This window comes from Lolium rigidum, chromosome 2 (assembly GCF_022539505.1).
Source record: "Lolium rigidum isolate FL_2022 chromosome 2, APGP_CSIRO_Lrig_0.1, whole genome shotgun sequence".
NCBI classification, from domain to species: domain Eukaryota; kingdom Viridiplantae; phylum Streptophyta; class Magnoliopsida; order Poales; family Poaceae; genus Lolium; species Lolium rigidum.
The window spans coordinates 155,495,980-155,516,080 of record NC_061509.1 but is presented as its reverse complement, the minus strand read 5'-3'; the positions used below and the strand labels follow the sequence as shown (position 1 = coordinate 155,516,080).

Genomic DNA, 20,101 nt, shown 5'->3' with positions numbered 1-20,101 from the left:
TATTTTTCATGGCTTTTGTGAGAGTATTGTAGAGGTATTCATGGACGATTTTTCCTTCTATGGAAATTCTTTTGATAATTGCTTGCGGAACCTTGATAAAGTTTTGCAGAGATGTGAAGAAACTAACCTTGTTCTTAATTGGGAGAAATGCCACTTTATGGTTAATGAAGGAATTGTATTGGGACATAAAATTTCCGAGAGAGGTATTGAAGTTGATAGAGCTAAAGTTGAAGCCATTGAGAAGATGCCCTATCCTAGGGATGTTAAAGGTATTCGTAGTGTTCTTGGTCATGCTGGGTTTTATAGGAGGTTTATTAAAGATTTCTCCAAGATTTCAAAGCCTCTTACTAATCTTCTTCAAAAAGATGTACCTTTTGTTTTTGATGATGATTGTAAGGAAGCTTTTGAAACTCTAAAGAAAGCCTTAACAACTGCCCTTATAGTTGAACCTCCTGATTGGAACTTACCATTTGAAATTATGTGTGATGCTAGTGATTTTGCTGTAGGCGCTGTTCTTGGACAGCGGGTAGATAAGAAATTGAATGTTATTCATTATGCTAGTAAAACTCATGATGCTGCTCAAAGAAATTATGCTACTACTGAAAAAGAATTGTTAGCTGTAGTCTTTGCTTGTGATAAATTTAGATCTTATATTGTTGATTCAAAAGTTATAATTCATACTGATCATGCTGCAATTAGATACCTTATGACAAAGAAAGATGCTAAGCCGAGGCTATTAGATGGGTACTTCTTTTGCAAGAATTTGATTTACATATTGTAGATAGGAAAGGTGCTGATAATCCTGTTGCTGATAATTTGTCTAGATTGGAAAATATTGCTTATGATCCTGTTCCTATTAATGATAGTTTTCCAAATGAGCAATTGGCTGTAATAAAGGTGAGCTCGCGAGACAGTCCTTGGTATGCTCATTATGCTAACTTTATTGTTTCCAAGTACTTGCCTCCAACCTTTTCAGCTCAGCAAAGGAGGAAATTCTTTTATGACTTGAGGCATTATTTTTGGGATGACCCACACTTATATAAAGAAGGAGTGGATGGTATTCTGCGAAGATGTGTTCCCGAATATGAACAACAAGAGATATTGAGTAAATGTCATGGTAGTGCTTATGGAGGACATCACGCCGGAGATAGAACCGCGCAAAAGGTTCTACAATCAGGTTTTTATTGGCCAACTCTCTTCAAAGATGCAAGGAAGTTTATTTTATCTTGTGATGAATGTCAAAGGGTTGGTAATATCTCCAGACGCAATGAAATGCCTATGAATTATACTCTTGTCATTGAACCATTTGATTGTTGGGGATTTGACTTCATAGGACCTTTTCCCTCTTCAGAAGGTAACACTCATATACTTGTTGCTGTTGATTATGTTACTAAATGGGTGGAAGCCATACCTACAAAAAGTGCTGATGGTGAGACCTCTTTAAGAATGCTTTTAGACATTATTTTTCCTAGATTTGGAGTTCCTAGATATATTATGACAGATGGAGATTCTCATTTTATTCATGGTGGCTTTAGAAAAACTCTTGCTAAATATGGTATTAATCATAGAATTGCTTCCGCTTATCATCCTCAAACTAGTGGGCAAGTAGAACTATCAAATAGAGAAATTAAATCTATCTTGCAAAAGACTCGTTAATAAAACTAGAAAGAATTGGGCTAGTAAATTGAAGGAAGCACTATGGGCTTATAGAACTCGCTTATAAAAACCCCATGGGAATGTCACCTTATAAAATGGTTTATGGAAAAGCTTGTCATTTACCTTTAGAACTAGAGCACAAAGCTTATTGGGCTGTTAGAGAACTAAATAAAGATCCTAAACTAGCCGGTAATAAGAGGTTGCTGCAATTAAGTTCTCTAGATGAATGGAGAAGTGAAGCTTATGAAAATGCTAAACTCTTTAAAGAGAAAGTTAAGAAATGACATGATAGAAGGATTATCAAAAGAGAGTTTAATATTGGGGATAAAGTCCTATTGTATCGGTCTCGTCTCAGATTCTTTGCAGGGAAATTACTCTCGAAATGGGAAGGACCATATGTTGTTGAGGAGGTGTACCGTTCAGGAGCAATTAAAATTAGTTCTCTCCAAGGCAATGCCACGCAAGTGGTGAATGGACAAAGACTCAAGCATTATATCTCGGGTGATTCTTATAATGTAGATGTTGATGTTATTCGAGTGGAAACACCGGAGGCTTTCATCAAAGGTCAAATTGACGATCCGCCGAACTCGACTTTGAATAAGTGACGAGTACGAGTAATAAAAAGTTCGCGATTTACTTTCCGGACAATGTTTTTGCTGTTTTTGGAAAATATGAAAAATTACGAGATCGAAACGGAGTGGAGGAGACGCACGAGGGCGTGCCCCCATAGGCCGGCGCGGCCAGGCCTTGGGCCGCGCCGCCCTATGAGCTGGCCGCCTCGTCGCCCCTTTCCGACTCCGGTTCGACCTGGTACTTTCCTTATGACATAAAAGTTCCTGCTATATAATCCCCCAGACCCCTGGAGGTCCGTATATCGTTTTCTCGACGTGTTTTGTTTTGAGCTGTTTCTGCCAGGATTTGCTTCGAATCTAGAGGTATCATGTCTTCGTCAGAAACTCCGAAGGACAGCTCCTGCAAGGACGTTGACAACCTGTACATGAACGAGCTGAGGATGCATCCCAAGGAATTGCTGCTCGTTGATGGGGAGCTGCAGATCAAAGGTGTCCAGGGTCCTAAAGGAGAAGGAAGTTTGGAAGACATGATGGAGAAGCTAGAACAAGAGGTCTTCAACTACAAGAAGATGGCTGAGCGTGAGCTGGATATCTTCCACAAGATTGTGTCCGAACTCATTGCTCGAACACGAGAAGGAAACCGCAAAGCTATGGGGCGACATCCTCTCACTTCACGACACCACCAACAAACTCCAAGCTCAACTCTATGACGTTCGGAATCAGAACCGTGAGTATGAAAACAGGTTTAAACACATAAGCCATGCCGCTAGTTTCGGGATTCCCGAGACCAAGATGTCGTTTGTTGATGGAGAGCCTCTTCCTTGGAAGTCTGAAGACGGGGATTCATCACCACCATCGCCAAAGGAGTAATTCATCATCGGTATTGGCATCCCCTTGGTTTGTTCCAAGCTTGGGGAGTGCCGCGGTATCACATCATCACTACCTTTTACTTTTTACTATCAAGTAGTGTCATATCATGAGTAGGGAAGTTATCATATAAGATGGGTTGCAGTGTGGAAGTATCTCTCCTTTAGTTGGTTGTCTATGTATCCCTTGGTGTGATATCGTTATGAAATATTAATGAGAAGTCTTATCATTTACATATTGCACACTTTATTTTAGTTTGCAATTTCTACTATATGATTGATCTTGATTTTAGTATTGGTACCACTTTGGGAGCATTGAGTAAATCTATTTGGTTTTGGCAAACTTAGCATTGGTCAATAGCAACAACACCTTGAGGTTTAAGTAGAAAAGAGAAATACATATAGTTTTTTCATTGCCTTCCTTTCTTGTTAGCTCATAGCTTATTATTCTGAAGTTAAAATTGTTTGTGCTTACAAGAAAGATGCATGATTTTGTTTATCACATTTATATTCGTTTGTTTCCCTCAACTTTTGTGCTTGCTAATTAACCTTGCTAGCCAAAGACCTGTACTGAGAGGGAATGCTTCTCGTGCATCCAAACCTCAACCCAAACCTATGCCATTTGTGTCCACCATATCTACCTACTACATGGTATTTCCTGCCATTCCAAGTAAATACTTCATGTGCTACCTTTAAACAATTCAAAATTTATTACTTCTTATTTGTGTCAATGTTTTATAGCGCATGAGGAAGTATGTGGTGTTTTATCTTTCAGTCTTGTTAGGCAGCTTCCACTAATGGACTAGTGGCTTCATCCACTTATCCTATAATTTTGCAAAAAAAGCTGGCAACGGGGTTCCCAGCCCCAATTAATCAACTTTCCTTAATAATTCTCTTCACATGTTTTGCTCGATTCATCGGTAAGCAACTTAATTTTGCAATAGACACTCCTCCATGGTATGAGATTGTTGGAAGGCACCCGAAGATTCGGTTAGCCATGGCTTGTGTAAGCAAAGGTTGGGGGAGTGTCATCTTTAAATAAACTAAAGTACATGTGTAAACAAAAGAGAAGAGGGATGATCTACCTTGCTCGGTAGAGATAACGTCCTTCATGGGAGCCGCTCTTTGGAGGTCTCGTTTGGCAAGGGGGTTAGAGTACCCGCTACCAGTCGTTGACAACAACAAACACCTCTCAAAATATTACTTTTATTCTCTTTATGTGATTTCAAAATTGAAAAAGCTCTAGCACATGATTTAATCCCTGCTTCCTCTCGCGAAGGGCCTGTCTTTTACTTTATGTTGAGTCAGTAAACCTATTTCCCTCCATCTCAAGCAAGCATTTGACTTGTTGTGATCAAACCATTATATTGTGATTTATTTCATCATGTCTTTTATTCTTCCTTGTTTAGTACAAGTTTTATCTAAATGAATATAGCCTTGAAAGTTATCAATGATCATTATGATTGAGTATGCAAGATGAGCCATATAAACTTTAACATGAGAGCGCCGCTTGATAGATAAGAATAACTTGTTAATTGTTCTCTGACCAAGAACGAAGTTTGCCATCACCAACTATGATTTCTTATGCACCTTTATTTGTGATTACCTTATACTTGTTTCAAGTTGAGTTATATGAGGAAGTTGTTCACTAGAATGTCTTGTGTGAATGAATATGATGCTTCTTGACCGTATTTGATTTATCGACTCTTCACTCCATAAACATGTGGTCCTGTTTACTGAGTTCAGTTTTGCTTGGGGACAAGCGAAGTCTAAGCTTGGGGGGAGTTGATACGTCCAATTTGCATCACTATTTTATATCATAATTTGCTGTTATTCGTTGATATATTTCATATTTGGAGATAATACTTATGTTATTTCATCTATTTTGCATGTTTCATGATTATTGGAGGATTGCGCACCGGAGCCAGGATTCTGCTGGAAAAAGCACCGTCAGAATGCAATATTTCGGAAGATCAACAATTGACGGGAATTATACTGAAAATCCTATTTTTCCAGAAGACGGAGGTAGCCAAAGGGGAGCCGAGGAGGGCCGCCATGGGCCCCCTCATAGGCCGGCGCGGGCCCTGCCCCGGCCGCGCCGCCTCGTGAGGAGGGGGCCCACAGCCCCCTCTCGCCTCCTTTTCTTTGCGTACGCCTTCGTCCCGAAAACCTAAGCTCCGGGGGTACGTCGCGAAGAGCCACGGCCGCGCCTCGCAGGGCGGAGAACACCAGAGAGAAAAGAGCTCTCCGGCAGGCTGAGATCTGCCGGGGAAATTCCCTCCCGGAGGGGGAAATCGACGCCATCGTCACCGTCATCGAGCTGGACATCATCTCCATCACCATCACCATCACCATCATCTTCATCATCATCACCGCCGTCTCAACCGCTGCACCTCGTCACCGCTGTAACAATTTGGGTTTGATCTTGATTGTTTGATAGGGGAAACTCTCCCGGTGTTGATTTCTACTTGTTATTGATGCTATTGAGTGAAACCGTTGAACCAAGGTTTATGTTCAGATTGTTATTCATCATCATATCACCTCTGATCATGTTCCATATGATGTCTCGTGAGTAGTTCGTTTAGTTCTTGAGGACATGGGTGAAGTCTAAATGTTAGTAGTGAAGTATGGTTGAGTAATATTCAATGTTATGATATTTAAGTTGTGGTGTTATTCTTCTAGTGGTGTCGTGTGAACGTCGACTACACGACACTTCACCTTTGTGGGCCTAGGGGAATGCATCTTGTACTCGTTTGCCAATTGCGGGGTTGCCGGAGTGACGAAACCCGAGCCCCCGTTGGTATATCGATGCAGGAGGGATAGCGAGGATCTCGTAGTTTAAGGCTGTGGTTAGATTTATCTTAATTACTTTCTTGTAGTTGTGGATTCTTGCAAGGGGTATAATCACAAGTATGTATTAGTCCTAGGAAGGGCGGTACATTAGCATAGGTTCACCCACACAACACTTATCAAAACAATGAAGATTAATTAGCCGTATGTAGCGAAAGCACTAGACTAAAATCCCGTGTGTCCTCGAGAACGTTTGGTCATTATAAGTAAACAAACCGGCTTGTCCTTTGTGCTAAAAAGGATTGGGACACTCGCTGCAATTATTACTCTCGCACTTTACTTACTCGTACTTTATTCATCTCGTTACATCAAAACCCCCGAATATTTGTCCGTGAGCATTTACAGTGAATCCTTCATCGAAACTGCTTGTCAACACCTTCTGCTCCTCGTTGGGATCGACATTCTTACTTATCGAAGATACTACGATACACCCCCTATACTTGTGGGTCATCATTGAGCCTTTTATTATGGTGCCTCTTACTTGTTGCTCAACCATTTGTTTGTTGCAAGTGTTAAGTTTAATTTTTTATCTATGAACTATTGCAAATGTTTGCGTTTTAAATGGTAATGAGGGAGTGAGGATTCCATGTTATGCATATTGTATTCAAATGCAACATTTTAATTTATACATGTACCTTGGGGAGCTTCCTCATTTTATTTAAGGCACTATTTTGTAGTGATCATTAGAGTTTGATTCACTTGGTATCTTTTGTTTTGAATGATATTATGGGAGTGATGATTCCATGTTTGTGCACTTTATACTCCAATGCAAATTGTCTAGTTTTGTGCACAAACCTTGGGGAGCTTCCTCATATTTTTTAGAGCAATCTTCTTGATCTTATCATAATATCTATCTTTCTTTTGGTATCTTCTTTGTGGTTCATTTGGTTGCTTGCTTCATTTGTTGAAGCTTCTTGACTTTGTTATCTTTTTGCAATCTTTGATCCTATCTATATTGTGATTCCTTCAGAATATTCGTCATTGGATACGTGCATTTGAATCCACTCAAATTATGAGAAATGCACACGCTATGGAGGAACTCTCACTATATTGGCCTTCTTAATTTTTCACCCATTTTGGCAATTGGTGCCAATGGGGGAGAAGTTTGGAGGGTTTAAGGGAATTTGGTTATGTCTTTGCTTTGTGCTGAAGCATGTGCCTTTATTGCATTGCATCTTGTTGCTTTGCATAGTTGAAGATTTAGAGGAAACTCCACTAGGCCTTGAATGCCAATATATGCAATGAAAGTCAAGATCATTCACACATGCATATATTATGGGGGAGTTTGCTCTATATATTCAACTTGTTTGTTACTTAAATTCCTTATATAAACCCTCTCAAAGAGATTGTCATCAATTACCAAAATGGGGGAGATTGAAAGTGCATGGAGCCCCCATGTGTGGTTTTGGTAATTAATGACAATCCCTATGGACTATTGTTTGCATTGAGTTATATTTGTACGAGTTGTCCATAGGCAATGCTTGAACCATAAGTTGGCTTCAAGATTGCAATAAGGAGCAAATGAAGAAGATCAAGTGTCAAGTATGTCTTGAATATGAAGATGAAGTGAGCTCTCAAGGTTAACTTCAAGACATCAACGAAATGAAGTGCAAGTTCAAGATGAGCCAACTTGAAGAGATCATATGCTTGAAGGCAATGCTTGAACCATATGTTGGCTTCAAGATTGCAATAAGAAGCAAATGAAGAAGATCAAGTGTCAAGTATGTCTTGAAGATGAAGATGAAGTGATCTCTCAAGGTTAACTTCAAGACATCAACGAAATGAAGTGCAAGTTCAAGATGAGCCAACTTGAAGAGATCATATACTTGAAGCTTTCCATGAAGAAATGAAGTGCAAGTTCAAGATGAGCCATCTCGACGAGATCCTTTGCTTGACTCTTGTCATCCATATGGTGATCATGGATATGTGAAGATGCACCGAAGAAGAAGCTCTCCCATGGTGGATTATGGGGGAGCAATCCATATGGTGATCATGGATATGTGAAGATGCGCCGAAGAAGAAGCTCTCCCATGGTGGATTATGGGGGAGCAATCCACAAGACTTCGTCAAGCAAGCACAATCAAGAAAGGCGTTCCATCTCGTTGAGGTCAAGATCGTCATCATCGAGCTCAAGTGGAATGCGCAAGTATAAGGTTTGCTATTGATAAGGTTTCTTTCTCACCGGTCTCATAGTGTAGTTGGAGACCGGTTTATAGTTTAGTTGCCGTACTATCAAGAGGGCTCTCGAGTGAGTAACTCGATGGTATCGTTCGAAGAGAGCTCAAACCTTTGCATCCTTGCATCATCTTTCTTGGTTGTTATTTGGATCTTATCCATGTGATGTTTTAGAGCTTGTACTTATTCTCATGACAAGCTCTAGTTCATCAAGAATGGTTTTTGCACGGGCAACTTGTTGCATTTTCAAGGTTGGAGGTTTTTACCGGTATGCCCCGAAAAATCCGGTTTCTGGGAAAATCCGGCCAAATATCCGGCCCCCATCCAGGGGCCTGTTTTTTCTGGTCCTTACCCGTTTTTCGGGGCCCGGATATTTTGCAAATATCCGGCCCAGAAAATCCGGCCTGAGCATACCCAAACTGTCATATTTCGATGGGAGGGGTATTTAAGCACCCCTTCTTCCTCCTTGGGCTGGTTGGCTTCTCTCACTCTCTCTCTCCTCCATTGTTGAACTAGAGAAGCTTGCTCTATCTCTCATCCCTCCATGATTCTTGCCCCCATTTGAGGGAAAAGAGAGAGGAGATCTTGATCTACATCTTGACCAATCAAATTCCTCTCTTTGTGAGTGGAATCCACTAGATCTAGATCTTGGAGAAATTTGGTGTTCCTCCTCTTATTTGTTCTTCCTCTCTTATTCCCCCAATAGCTTTTGTAGCTTTGTTGGAATTTGAGAGAGAAGGACTTGAGCATCTTTGTGGTGTTCTTGCCATTGTGGTGCATCGGTTTGAGCTTTCCACGGTGATTCGTGGAAGTGAAAGGAAGATGGTTGTTACTCTTGGGTTCTTGGAACCCTAGACGGATTCTAGGCCTTTGTGGCATCTTAGTGGTGTTCTTGGGGACTCCAATTAAGTTGTGGAGATTCTTCAAGGACAAGGCCTTTGTGGCATCTTAGTGGTGTTCTTGGGGACTCCAATTAAGTTGTGGAGATTCTTCAAGGGAAAGGCCTTTGTGGCATCTTATTGGTGTTCTTGGGGACTCCAATTAAGTTGTGGAGATTCTTCAAGGCCAAGGCCTTTGTGGCAATTTATTGGGAGCCTCCAATTAAGTTGTGGAGATAGCCCCAAGCTTTGTGCGGGTTCGGTGACCTCCCTAAGGTTCCATAGTGGATCGAGGACATCCCTTTTGGTGGGAATTCTCGAGGAGAATACGGTGGCCCTCGTGCATTTGGAGTGACTTGTCCTCCACACCGCTCCAACGGAGAGTAGCACTCGAAAGAGTGTGAACTTCGGGATACATCGTTGTCTCCGCGTCACTTCGGTTATTCCTATACCCGAGCTATTTACTTATGCACTTTACTTTGTGATAGCCATCGTGCTTGAAGTTATATATCTTTCTATCACATAGTTGTTTGTATTGCTTAGCATAAGTTGTTGGTGCACATAGGTGAACCATAGTATATAGGCTTTGGGCTTGACAAAGTAAACGCTAGTTTTATTCCGCATTTGTTAAGCCCATCTCGTAAAAGTTTTAAACCGCCTATTCACCCCCCTCTAGGCGACATCCGTGTCCTTTCAGTTTCCCTATTGCTTCCTTTGTGTTGTGCACGAATCAATTATTAGGGTCAGGTGCTCAGCCTCCTTGCATAGAGGGTGGCGCGCCGCGGTTGGAAATCGCCTTCATCGCGCGTAAGAGGCCACCAGCTAGGAGGAGAAGCGCCGGGGACTGGCTGTCGCCGCGGGCGGATGCGACATGCTCGGAGGAGCACCTTCAGGAACGAGCGCGCCGCGCATCGGAGGATGCTGCTACACGTGCCGGTTGTGGGCCGTCACCGTCGTCCATGGCACGTGCCCGGGGCACAGCGGCGCGAGGTTTTGCCATTCTTCGCGCTGCAGGGAGGAGTCGCGCCGAAGAGGCCATGACCGCGTTGGGATGATGGCCACCGTCAGGAGCGGCCGGGCCACGCGTCATGCCGGAGAGTCTGTTGCCGCCCGCCGGACCGTTCGTGGCGTGCTGCTTTTCTCGTCTTCTCCTTTTCTCCTCCGTTCTTCTTTTGCCCTTATGCTCTCGGTAGAGAAAAAGTGTGTGATAACATGTTTGACGAAGAATGATTAAGAGAATTAAGTGATCTTTCATTGATGATTGTTGGATGTATATATACCAACTGAACAGACGCCAATAAGGTGGTCACAAAGGCACCTCCTGGATATTACAACATTTGGACAAAACTAACTACCTACTTACGGCATGTGCAATGGTTGATAAGACCCGTTTTATTTTAACACGCCATGTAATCTAGATATGATAATAAAACTGTTATATTGTGATCCAAAATCATACTAAAGGGAGGCTTTCACTCGTTATAAGTTAGCCTTAATGAAACATCACTTAATTCTGATAATCATTCTTTCTCATGTAATCACGAACTTTGTCTCTACCGAGAGCGTAAGGCCAAGAGAAGAACGAAGGAGAAAAGGCTAGGGTTTATCAGACTATAAGATATGGATCGATGCCACCCTTATATACCTCTTGTAAGCCGTCGGCTATGGTTTATCAGATTATAAGATAACCACGGCATTTGTAAACACCTCCCGATATAGTGAAGTTTTGCTAGCTGACGCCCGTGATTTTTTCCCCTTTGTGTTGGAGAGGTTTTCCACGTTAAAATCTTGTGTCTCCCCTGCGTTTTCCATTTCGTTCTTCGTTATTTGCTTGTCGCGTTTATAATAAAAACATGATATACGATGGGCTATTTTTTAGTCTTATCTCTATTACCTAGATATCCAAATTTATGGTGAGAAAAATTATGCTAAGAGATCATCTCTTAATTAAGAGAAGACACACCCTAGTTTATCCTACGTGACACCGCTAAAAATATCATCATTGTACATGCCCTTAGCTTAGGACCTAACCTAATATTGATAATTTCCTAGTTAGTTTACTATCAAAGCTATCCTATTTCTAACAGGTGGCACGAACTTGCGCGATCGATGAGTCAGGGCCTCCCAAAGCTGGATCAGAGGGAGGCTACGTAGGGATTATTACGAAACATAAAAGTTTCATAGTAATTTGCCTTAGCTGCGTGCGTGTGATTTCAATGAAATTCTGATGCATGTGACAAGGAGAGTGGGGAATGCACCGTTTCAAGGAGGCTCTCAAGGATTGTGAATTTCATGATTTGGGTCTCTCCGGTGATCCGTGCAGTTGGATAATTAACAACTAGTCAACAGTGGAAAATCAATAAAAGAATGCTTGAATAGAGTTGGGAGATCCGGAGAAGCGAATCTATACTTCTTATAAAACAAAACCCCACTAAGTGCAATTAATATTTGTCTATCTCAACATGCAAGCTATCCACATCACCTATTCCATTAGCCAATCATTTGTCCACCTCATCCCATTAATAGTTCTTATTTATTATATATCTCTACATACTAGATATTTATATTATCTATTTTTAACCATTAAACTAGCAATGACATATTTTAATTTCCGCTCGATTGATAATATCGCACCCTCCTGTTCTATCATTACATAGTTAAGTGGTGTGCGACTTAAACACCTAAATAGTTTGACAACGAAAAGAACTCTTTGCGAATTAAACTCAATGTTAATTATGTGCTATTATATGTAACCACATATGACGTTTTTAAAAACATGTGGCAATGTGCATGCATTTTTCATGAAAGCCATCGATATCATTTGGTTCTTTACCTTATCTAAATCAATCACGTACACCTCTGAAATATAATGATCTTTAATTTTCAAATACCTATCCATTTCATGGCTATTAAATTTAGTGTCTCAACTCCTATGGCTAACTAAATATTGCATATTCTATAAACCAAGTTTTATGTGTTTTCTTATATTTTTTAAAGAGATATCCGCTGCAACGCGCGGGGTATTGTTCTAGTTACACATACAAAGAATGATCTAGCTAGAGGCATGTAGGAGGTGTGGGATATCACAAGCCCAAGTGCTAAAAGAGCATATCTCGCGTTAAAATTTGGAAAAACTAGAGGCACAACGGGATGTGTATTGGAACAAAGGTCGAAGGTGAATTGGTTGACTAAGGGAGATAAAAAAAAACATAGCGTTTTTCAATTCTGATGCCTCTGAGAAATAGAAGCATAATCCTATAATATATTTGAAGTTGGAGGATGGGACGATGGTGGAAGGGGAGTCGGAGATGGCGGCGATGGTCACCAATTATTTTGATGAGATGTCCACCTCCAATGCAGGAAACCGTATGGATGAGCTGTTGGAACGTGTCATCTGATAATGCCGGACATGAACGGCATTCTCCAACGGAATGTACAGAGGAGGAGGTGAAGAATGCGCTTAATTGTATTGGAGACTTAAAGGCGCATGGCAAGTATGGTATGCCCGCCGTTTTCTACAAACGGTTATGGGATGTCTTTAGGGAGTGTGCTACGCATGAGGTCCTTCATGTGCTGAATGGTGGGGAACTCTAGCTAATTGGAATGAAACATATGTGGATTTAACAACAAACGTAAAGAATCCAGACAAAATGAAGGATTTACGTCTATGTAATGTCATGTATAAGTTTATGTAATGTCATGTATAAGTTTGTGTCAAAATTTCTAGCCAATACGCTTAAGCTCATCCTTTCGGATATTATTGCACCCAGTCAGAGTGCCTTTTTTCGAGACGGTTGATCACCGACAATATTTTGTTTGCATAGAACGTGAATAATTATTTGGAAAATAAGAGGAGTGTTTAGGTTGGTTATGTTGTACTAAAACTTGATATGAGTAAGACATATGACCGAGTCGAGTGGCATTTTCTAGAGAAGATAATGATAAAAATAGGTTTTGATGAATGGTGGATCTCACTGATTATGAAATGTTGCTCCTAAGTAAAATTCAGATATAAGGTAAATTATTAATTAATTAATTACTATTTTTTATTTATCCAAGACCTGTTATCATGAACGAGAAGCCAAGCTCTTGCTGCTTCAAACAGACCCAATGCCGGCCATTTGCTGGTCAGGCTTCCAAGCAAACAAGGCCAATTCTCATTCTACGGCCAAAACAAAGCAAGTCGCACCGGCCACACACATGGGTTTATCAGTTTTGACAAGTAGATAAACCGTTCCATCTGTCTGACACCTAAGGAGGGTGTTTCAGTTCCGATTTTTGGGTGCATTGTTGGCTCGTGACAACTAAATCCATGGTAAAAATCTCTACTATTAAGAGCAAATCCTGGTGTCACATTTTCAGGATGGACAATAATACCCCCACGTCAATATACCAAAATATACTACCGCGCACCCTTTCCGCCTCCCGTTTCACGCACGCAAACAACCACGGAATTTTCTCCTCATATTGTGGATCGGCCCTTTTGCTTCGGTCAGAAAGTTAAGGTACGTGATTACTCTAATCCCTATCTATGGCCTCCTCTCCGCACCTAGCACATTTGTTGAACTAACCAAATCTCAATGCTCAAATGATCATCCATTCCGATGCCTCAACAGGACCTTCCAACCCGGTGGCACTCACGCTGCAACCTCCTGTCCCGAGTAGGTGCGGCACGACGCCTTGCGCTCGATCTTGAGCCTCTCCATCGCGTCGGTGAACGCTCCGCACCTGCTGGCCACGGGACTGGCGCCGTCACCGGGGACACGTCCGGGCTGAACTGGGCCCTCGCGACACTTAGCAACATCGTGGCCGCCTGTCCCAAGGGCCGGCGCGCGAGGAGTCGCGTCCCGGACGCGGTGCCCGTCGGCCGTCCACCAGAGCATGCTCAAATGGTCCGACAAGGCTGGATGCCAGGAGAAGGCCACGTACGTGCTGATGGTCCCGGCGCACCGGAGCTACGGCGACCGTGTAGCGATGGCTGAGACTGGCGCCACGTCCACGCTCGTGGGCGCAGTGCTGGCGCAGAACCGTTCAACGATGATCCGCGTGGACAAGGGCAAGCAGGCCACCGCTCATACATTTTCTCCCATAACGAGCATCATAGCAAATTACTAGGCTAAAGCATAACTGCTGCGGAAAAAAGAAGATCCATCACGTGTGAAAGCCTACAGGGTTTCTTCTGTACGCTATCAATTTACCTATCTATGAATGATGGCACTTAATGTTTGTAGAAGTTTCTTTCCCTCATTTGGTTCTCATTGATTTGTTACTGTGAGTTATGCAATTAGTGGTCTAATGCAACATTTTGGTAATGTTAGGCACTTAGGCTCTTAGACTGAATAAACTAGATTCCCTCTCGGTCGACTATGAATTGTTTCTCATGACTCCCGAGTACCTTTACCAAAATATAGTGATACTCATCGTATATTGGTAAAAAATATAGTTATAATCGATGGTGTCAGCTGGTAAAAATACTAGGTTAAAAACTTTGTATGTCAAAAAGTTCGTTTAGTACGTTAAAAAACAGGGTCAAAGCTACGTGGTGACCGAGCAAAGTTTCGTTGTCTGACCATGCTGGCAAAGAACTCCTATCATCTGGAAGTGAGCATGGGGAGAAGGAAAAAAGAAAACGCATATCACACGAAACGAACAAACCAGAGAGAGAAGGAAAAAATAAATCAACGCAGAGCACGCTACCTTACTCCCATCGCCGTATAAAAGAGATCACGGCAACATAGGATCGAGCCATTGAGAGGCGGCGGGGATGGATCCAAGGGCAGCATGGTAAGAGTGAAGCAGGTCACGCCAGGAACCTGGCGGAGGCGTGACGCTATGGTGGGGCGAGGGTGCGAGATGCATCATTCATGGGGTTCGACCGAGGGGTGAGCAGCGCTACGAGACGCGCGGCTCGAGCCTGCTGCATGGAGCTACTGGTGGTGGCCAGTCTGTAGGATTCGAGGGCCGCTGGGACATGGAAACAAGGAGCTCATGGCGTTGTTGTTTTGTGAGAGCCTCCATTCTGAGGAACCAGGCGACGGGGTGAGGGGTCGATAGGAGAGCAATGGGGAGCGCTTGGGAAAGCTTCGCTAGGATGGGACTGGGTGTGTGCGCTCACGCGCTCACCCGTGAGCGTATTGCGCACGGTGTGTTGTGTGTGGCGGCGGGGTTAGTGGGGAGAGAGGCACTTCAAAGGGTGGATCCCCTAACCCTAAACCCTAAACCAGTTAACGCTAGCGACACAATAGTTGCAGGCTTGCAACATCAGGGAGGTCGATGTGCTCGTGGAGACGACGACCAGATTTCTTTCGTTCCGGGCATGTGAATGGCGGGTCCACCCACGTGATGGAGGTGGGAGAAAATGTCTTGGATGCGTGTTGTTGATCGGACGAAGGCGCGCACTGGGTTGCCCCGATCGGACGGCTGGTGACCCCGGGGATCGGGGGATTTGATCCCCCGGGAGACGCTCAGCACTTCCCCCGTTAGATATGGTTTGTTGAGATTAATCGGTGAATCCATCCTTTGGTAAAAAACAAAAATTGATCGATGGGGCGTAATCACGTGCAATGCAGCTGATTTTCTCTTCTCCCTTGCGCTAGATTTTCTCCTTCTTTTTGTGGTACGGGGATGGTTGTTAAAGCTTGCACCCTGATTTTTAGTTCAGGGAGTTTGCGGGAGAGAGGAAAACATGGGTGGTGTGTTGTTTGTAATCTCTTAGAGGTGTGACACCGTCAGTCATTCATAATGTTGTGCGAGAATACCTTAGGCGCGTTGAGGGAGAATGTCTCTTAAAATGAGGGATAATATGTATGGACTTGCATTTTATACACACTGGATTAAATTATGTGAAGTAAATTTTAAATATTTTTAAATACTATATGATTTTTTATCTACTTAAATATTTATGTGCATTGTTTGCACGTGTAACATGTGTGTGGCACTAGAGATAAACGAGGAAGCCGTGGCGAAGCACGGGCATTCCACTAGTTGAATAGTAAAATCCTTAGTGCGGCACCGAAATAAAAAGCCAAAACTTCTAAGTTATCATGGATTTTATAACAATTAGCTGCGTTTTTTTTCAAGGAAGACACTGATAACTATATGGCCATATCTGACCCATTATTGGAATTTGGGGCTGTTTAAACTTCAAATAAATATTGGCCATACCTACTAGACATGACCATTGTTTTTGTCAAATTTTCCTGCTATTAATGAGCCAGGTTTGGAAGGTTCTTATTTCCAAATCCACATGTATTGGTTGGTTTATAAAATTTCCATAGACATCAATTATGAATGCTTCATTTTGCGTTTGGCGTGGGTTGCATGGTGCATGTTCAAGTTCAGATCGGGACGTAACGTAGAGCCAGGAAAATATTTTCACGCATTACATGTTTTTGCATATAGTTTGGATGATGATTCCTTTCTCAGTTTCTTATGGTGCATCACAAGAATTGCCATCTCAATTTGTATACCAAGAAATGCCATAACATAAATTTGCACAAGATGATGGTCCATCCCAAGAATTTTCACAAGGTCAGTGATGGTGAGGGTTTTGTCCGTGAACCAACTAAGCGAAGGGTCATGAGAGGAACTAATTTCACTAAGAAGGAAGATAAGGCCTTGTGCAATGCATGGAGGTGTACTTGTATAGATTCTAGTGTCGGGAATGAACAACAAACCAACTCCTATTGGGAGGGTATCCATGAGCAATATCTTATCCACTCCAAGAACCCAAGGAGTCAAATATCTCTTCAACACCATTTCCCAACTATCAACCCATACCGAATATCTAAAATGGTCTTGTTGCTTACCTCAAGTAGACCATCTCAATCCAAATGCGACTAATTCTCAAGATAAGGTATGAAAGATCAACTATTGAAAGTCCTTTAGGCTCCGAGCTCCACTGCTCCTTGCATATTAAAAAACTCAAAATTATATTTACAAATTCAAACAATAATGAAACAAAATTCTGAAAGTAGTTAATTATTTATCCCACAAACTTGAAAATCTCAATTCAAAATGTTTTGAATTCTGAGCTACATAAAAATGAAAAAGTATGGATTTTTTCGAGATTGAAAATCACTACATTCAGATCCACACTTTTTTATTTTTGTGTGGCCAAAAATACACATTATTCCAATTAATAATTTTCATGTTTCCATTAGTTTGAATTTTGGTTACATTGGCTAGTGCATGAAGTTTGAAATGGTATTAGAGCCAAGATCTCAAGTTCGAGTCATGTGTGCCATAATTTATCCTAAAATTGTAGGTGCCTCTCCTTCCATGTATAAGGCTTTTGTGCCTACCTCTTAGTTTCACGTGCTGAATTTCTTTGCTCCCGTCACACAATAGGAGGGGTGTTTCAGTCTGCAATTTTGGTTGCGTTGACTAATAGATAAAGCTTGACAGCTAAAACCCGCGGTCAAAATTAAATAGTAAAAGCCTTAATGAGGCACCAAAATAGTAAGCCGAACTACTAAGTTATCATAGAGTTTACAACAATAGGCTCAGATTTTTTCCAAAGGAAGACAGTAATAACTATATGACCATAATTGATCCATTATTGGAATTCGGGGCTCTTCAAACTTCAAACAAATATTAGCCATACCACTCAACATTATGGTTGTTGTTTTTTACAATTTTACTGGTATTAACGGGCCGGGTTTAGAAGGTTTTAATTTCTAAATCAAAATTACCTCCATTCCAAAGCGTAATGCTTATTAAAAAAACAAGTAAAATTTCCATTGCCATCAATTATGAATGCTTGGTTTTGCGTCTGGCATGGTTTGCCTGGTTCATGTTCAAGTTCAGATTGGGACGTAACGTAGAGCCAGGGTTGGAAGGTTGTAATTTCCAAATCAATATGTATTATTCGTTTCTAAAATTAACACTGCCATCAATTATCAATGCTGGCAATTTAGCAGTCCCTTCTTGACATGATATAATACGCATTGCCATAATATACTCGTCCTAGAGTGGAGTGGCACTCTGAGGATCAACAGCTCACACTCCACTGACCCCACTCACTAAAAGGCAAACCAACCGCCACGACTTGAGCACCGACCACCAAGGCACACACCGCGAGGATCGATCCATCCATGGCCACTGCTGCAACCCTCCTACTCGTAGAAGTAATGCTGCTCCTCCTCCTCCTGCTCGTGCTCCAGCCCGCGGCGGCCGCGGTGTCTGCTCCGGCCACCTTCCCGGGAGACAGGGCCGCTCTGGCGTCCCTCAAATCCGCCGTGGACGCGGCGACCATCCCGGCCTACTCCTGCCTCGCGTCGTGGGACTTCGCCCGCGACCCATGCACAAGCTTCCCCTGCGGCGTCCACTGCTACACGCCCCCCAACTCCTCCTACCAGCGCGTCGCCGGCGTCGCCCTCGACCCCGCGGGGTACTCCGGCACGCTCCCGGCGCCCGTCTTCGCCTCGCTACCTTTCCTACAGACCGTTTCCCTCCGCGACAACCGCTTCCACGGCGCGCTGCCGGCCGGGACGCCGCTGCCGCCGGGCCTGCACGTCCTCGACCTCTCCGGTAACGCCTTCTCCGGCGAGATACCATGGTCGCTCTTCACCGCCGCCTCGTCGCTGCAAGAGCTCGACCTCTCCCGCAACGCGTTCACCGGCCCGGTACCGCCGCAGCTCGCCTCGTTAGGCGCGTTGACGAGGCTGGAGCTGCAGGACAACGGCCTCGCCGGACCCCTGCCGCCGATGGGCAGGATGCGCTCGCTCGCCCACCTTGACCTGAGCGGCAACGCGCTTTCCGGCCCGCCGCTGGACGCGCTGCCGCGGCAGGTCGTCTCCGTTGTGGCGCGCAATAACACTCTCTCCGGGCCGTTGCAAGCCGCGGCCTTCCACGGTCTTCCCGCAATGCAGGTCCTGGACCTCACGGGCAATGCGCTGACCGGCGCGGTCCCCGGCGCCGCGTTCGAGCACCCGGCGCTGGAGCAGCTGCGCCTGGGCTCCAACCGGCTCGGCGCGGTCGAGGAGGCGTCCGGCGGCGGCGCGTCCAGCCAGCTCGTCGAGGTGGACCTCAGCGACAACAAGATCACCGGTCGTCTGCCCATGTGTCTCGGGGCGATGCCGCGTCTCGCGATGGTGGGGCTCGACCGGAACCGGTTCGTCGGAGGCGTGCCGCACACGTACGCCACTCGGATCTCGGGGGAGGAGGTCACGAACGGGATGGTGCCGTTCGCGAAGCTGACGCTGCAGGGGAACTATCTATGCGGAGCCCTGCCGAGGCTGATGAGGCAGATCAAGGAGAGCGGCGCGACACTGAGTCTAGCCGATAACTGCTTGCTCAAGTGTCCACGCAAGTTCTTCTTCTGCCAAGGGCTCCGGCAGAAAGACCATGCCACGTGTCCCAAGTGCGAACCATGAGAGCTTGCATGCTGTAGATAACTAAACATGAGTATTGTATTACACCTTGGCGATAACCAGGAATAAATTAGAGATTTAAATACATCATTAGTACTACATGAACTTGTCACCTCGGATCAAATTAGTCACTGAATACGCGCGAAATGATTTCTAGGTCACTCCGGGCTGTAGACCGCGCATAAGAGTTGGCGTGGCAGTCGTGGGCCCACTTGGTAGAGCAGCTTGGTCCATGAACTTGTCGCACGGAGCAGGTCGGTCACTCCTCAAAATAGTGCAATTTAAGAGCATCTCCAGCCGCGTCCCCCAAAGCGTCTCCCAAACCTACCGAATTGAGCGTTTGGGGGACGTGTTTTGTTCGTGCCACGTTTGGCGGACGTCGCTCCCCAGCCGCGTCCCCCAAACGCCGCCCCCAAACAGTTTGGGAGTACCCTGCTCTAAGGATGTCGAGCGGGCATTTGGTGTGCTTCAACCATAATTTGCCATTGTCCGGTACCCTGCTCTAAGCTGGTCTCACGATCAAATGTGGGAGGTGATGCAGACTTGTGTGATCATGCACAACATGATCATCGAGGATGACCGCAAGAATCATGCCAGGACACATGTTGGTCCCTATGAGTGTCAGGGTCCTCTTGCGGAGGTTGATCATGAGTTGCCTGCAGATTTTGCTGATTTTCTCGCCATGCACGCAGAGATCCGTGACAGCAATGTTCATGAACAACTTCAAGCTG

At 44.0% G+C, this 20,101-nt stretch overlaps 1 protein-coding gene across 1 annotated transcript; it reads left to right on the top strand.

The window, feature by feature from the left end:
• Positions 1-13,878: 13,878 nt before the first annotated feature.
• On the top strand, positions 13,879-19,373 carry LOC124690241 (probable inactive leucine-rich repeat receptor kinase XIAO). Its single transcript, XM_047223652.1, has 2 exons — positions 13,879-14,061; positions 18,066-19,373. The coding sequence occupies exons 1-2, from the start codon at positions 13,879-13,881 to the stop codon at positions 19,371-19,373; spliced, it is 1,491 nt and encodes a 496-aa protein (XP_047079608.1).
• The last annotated feature ends 728 nt before the right edge of the window (positions 19,374-20,101 follow it).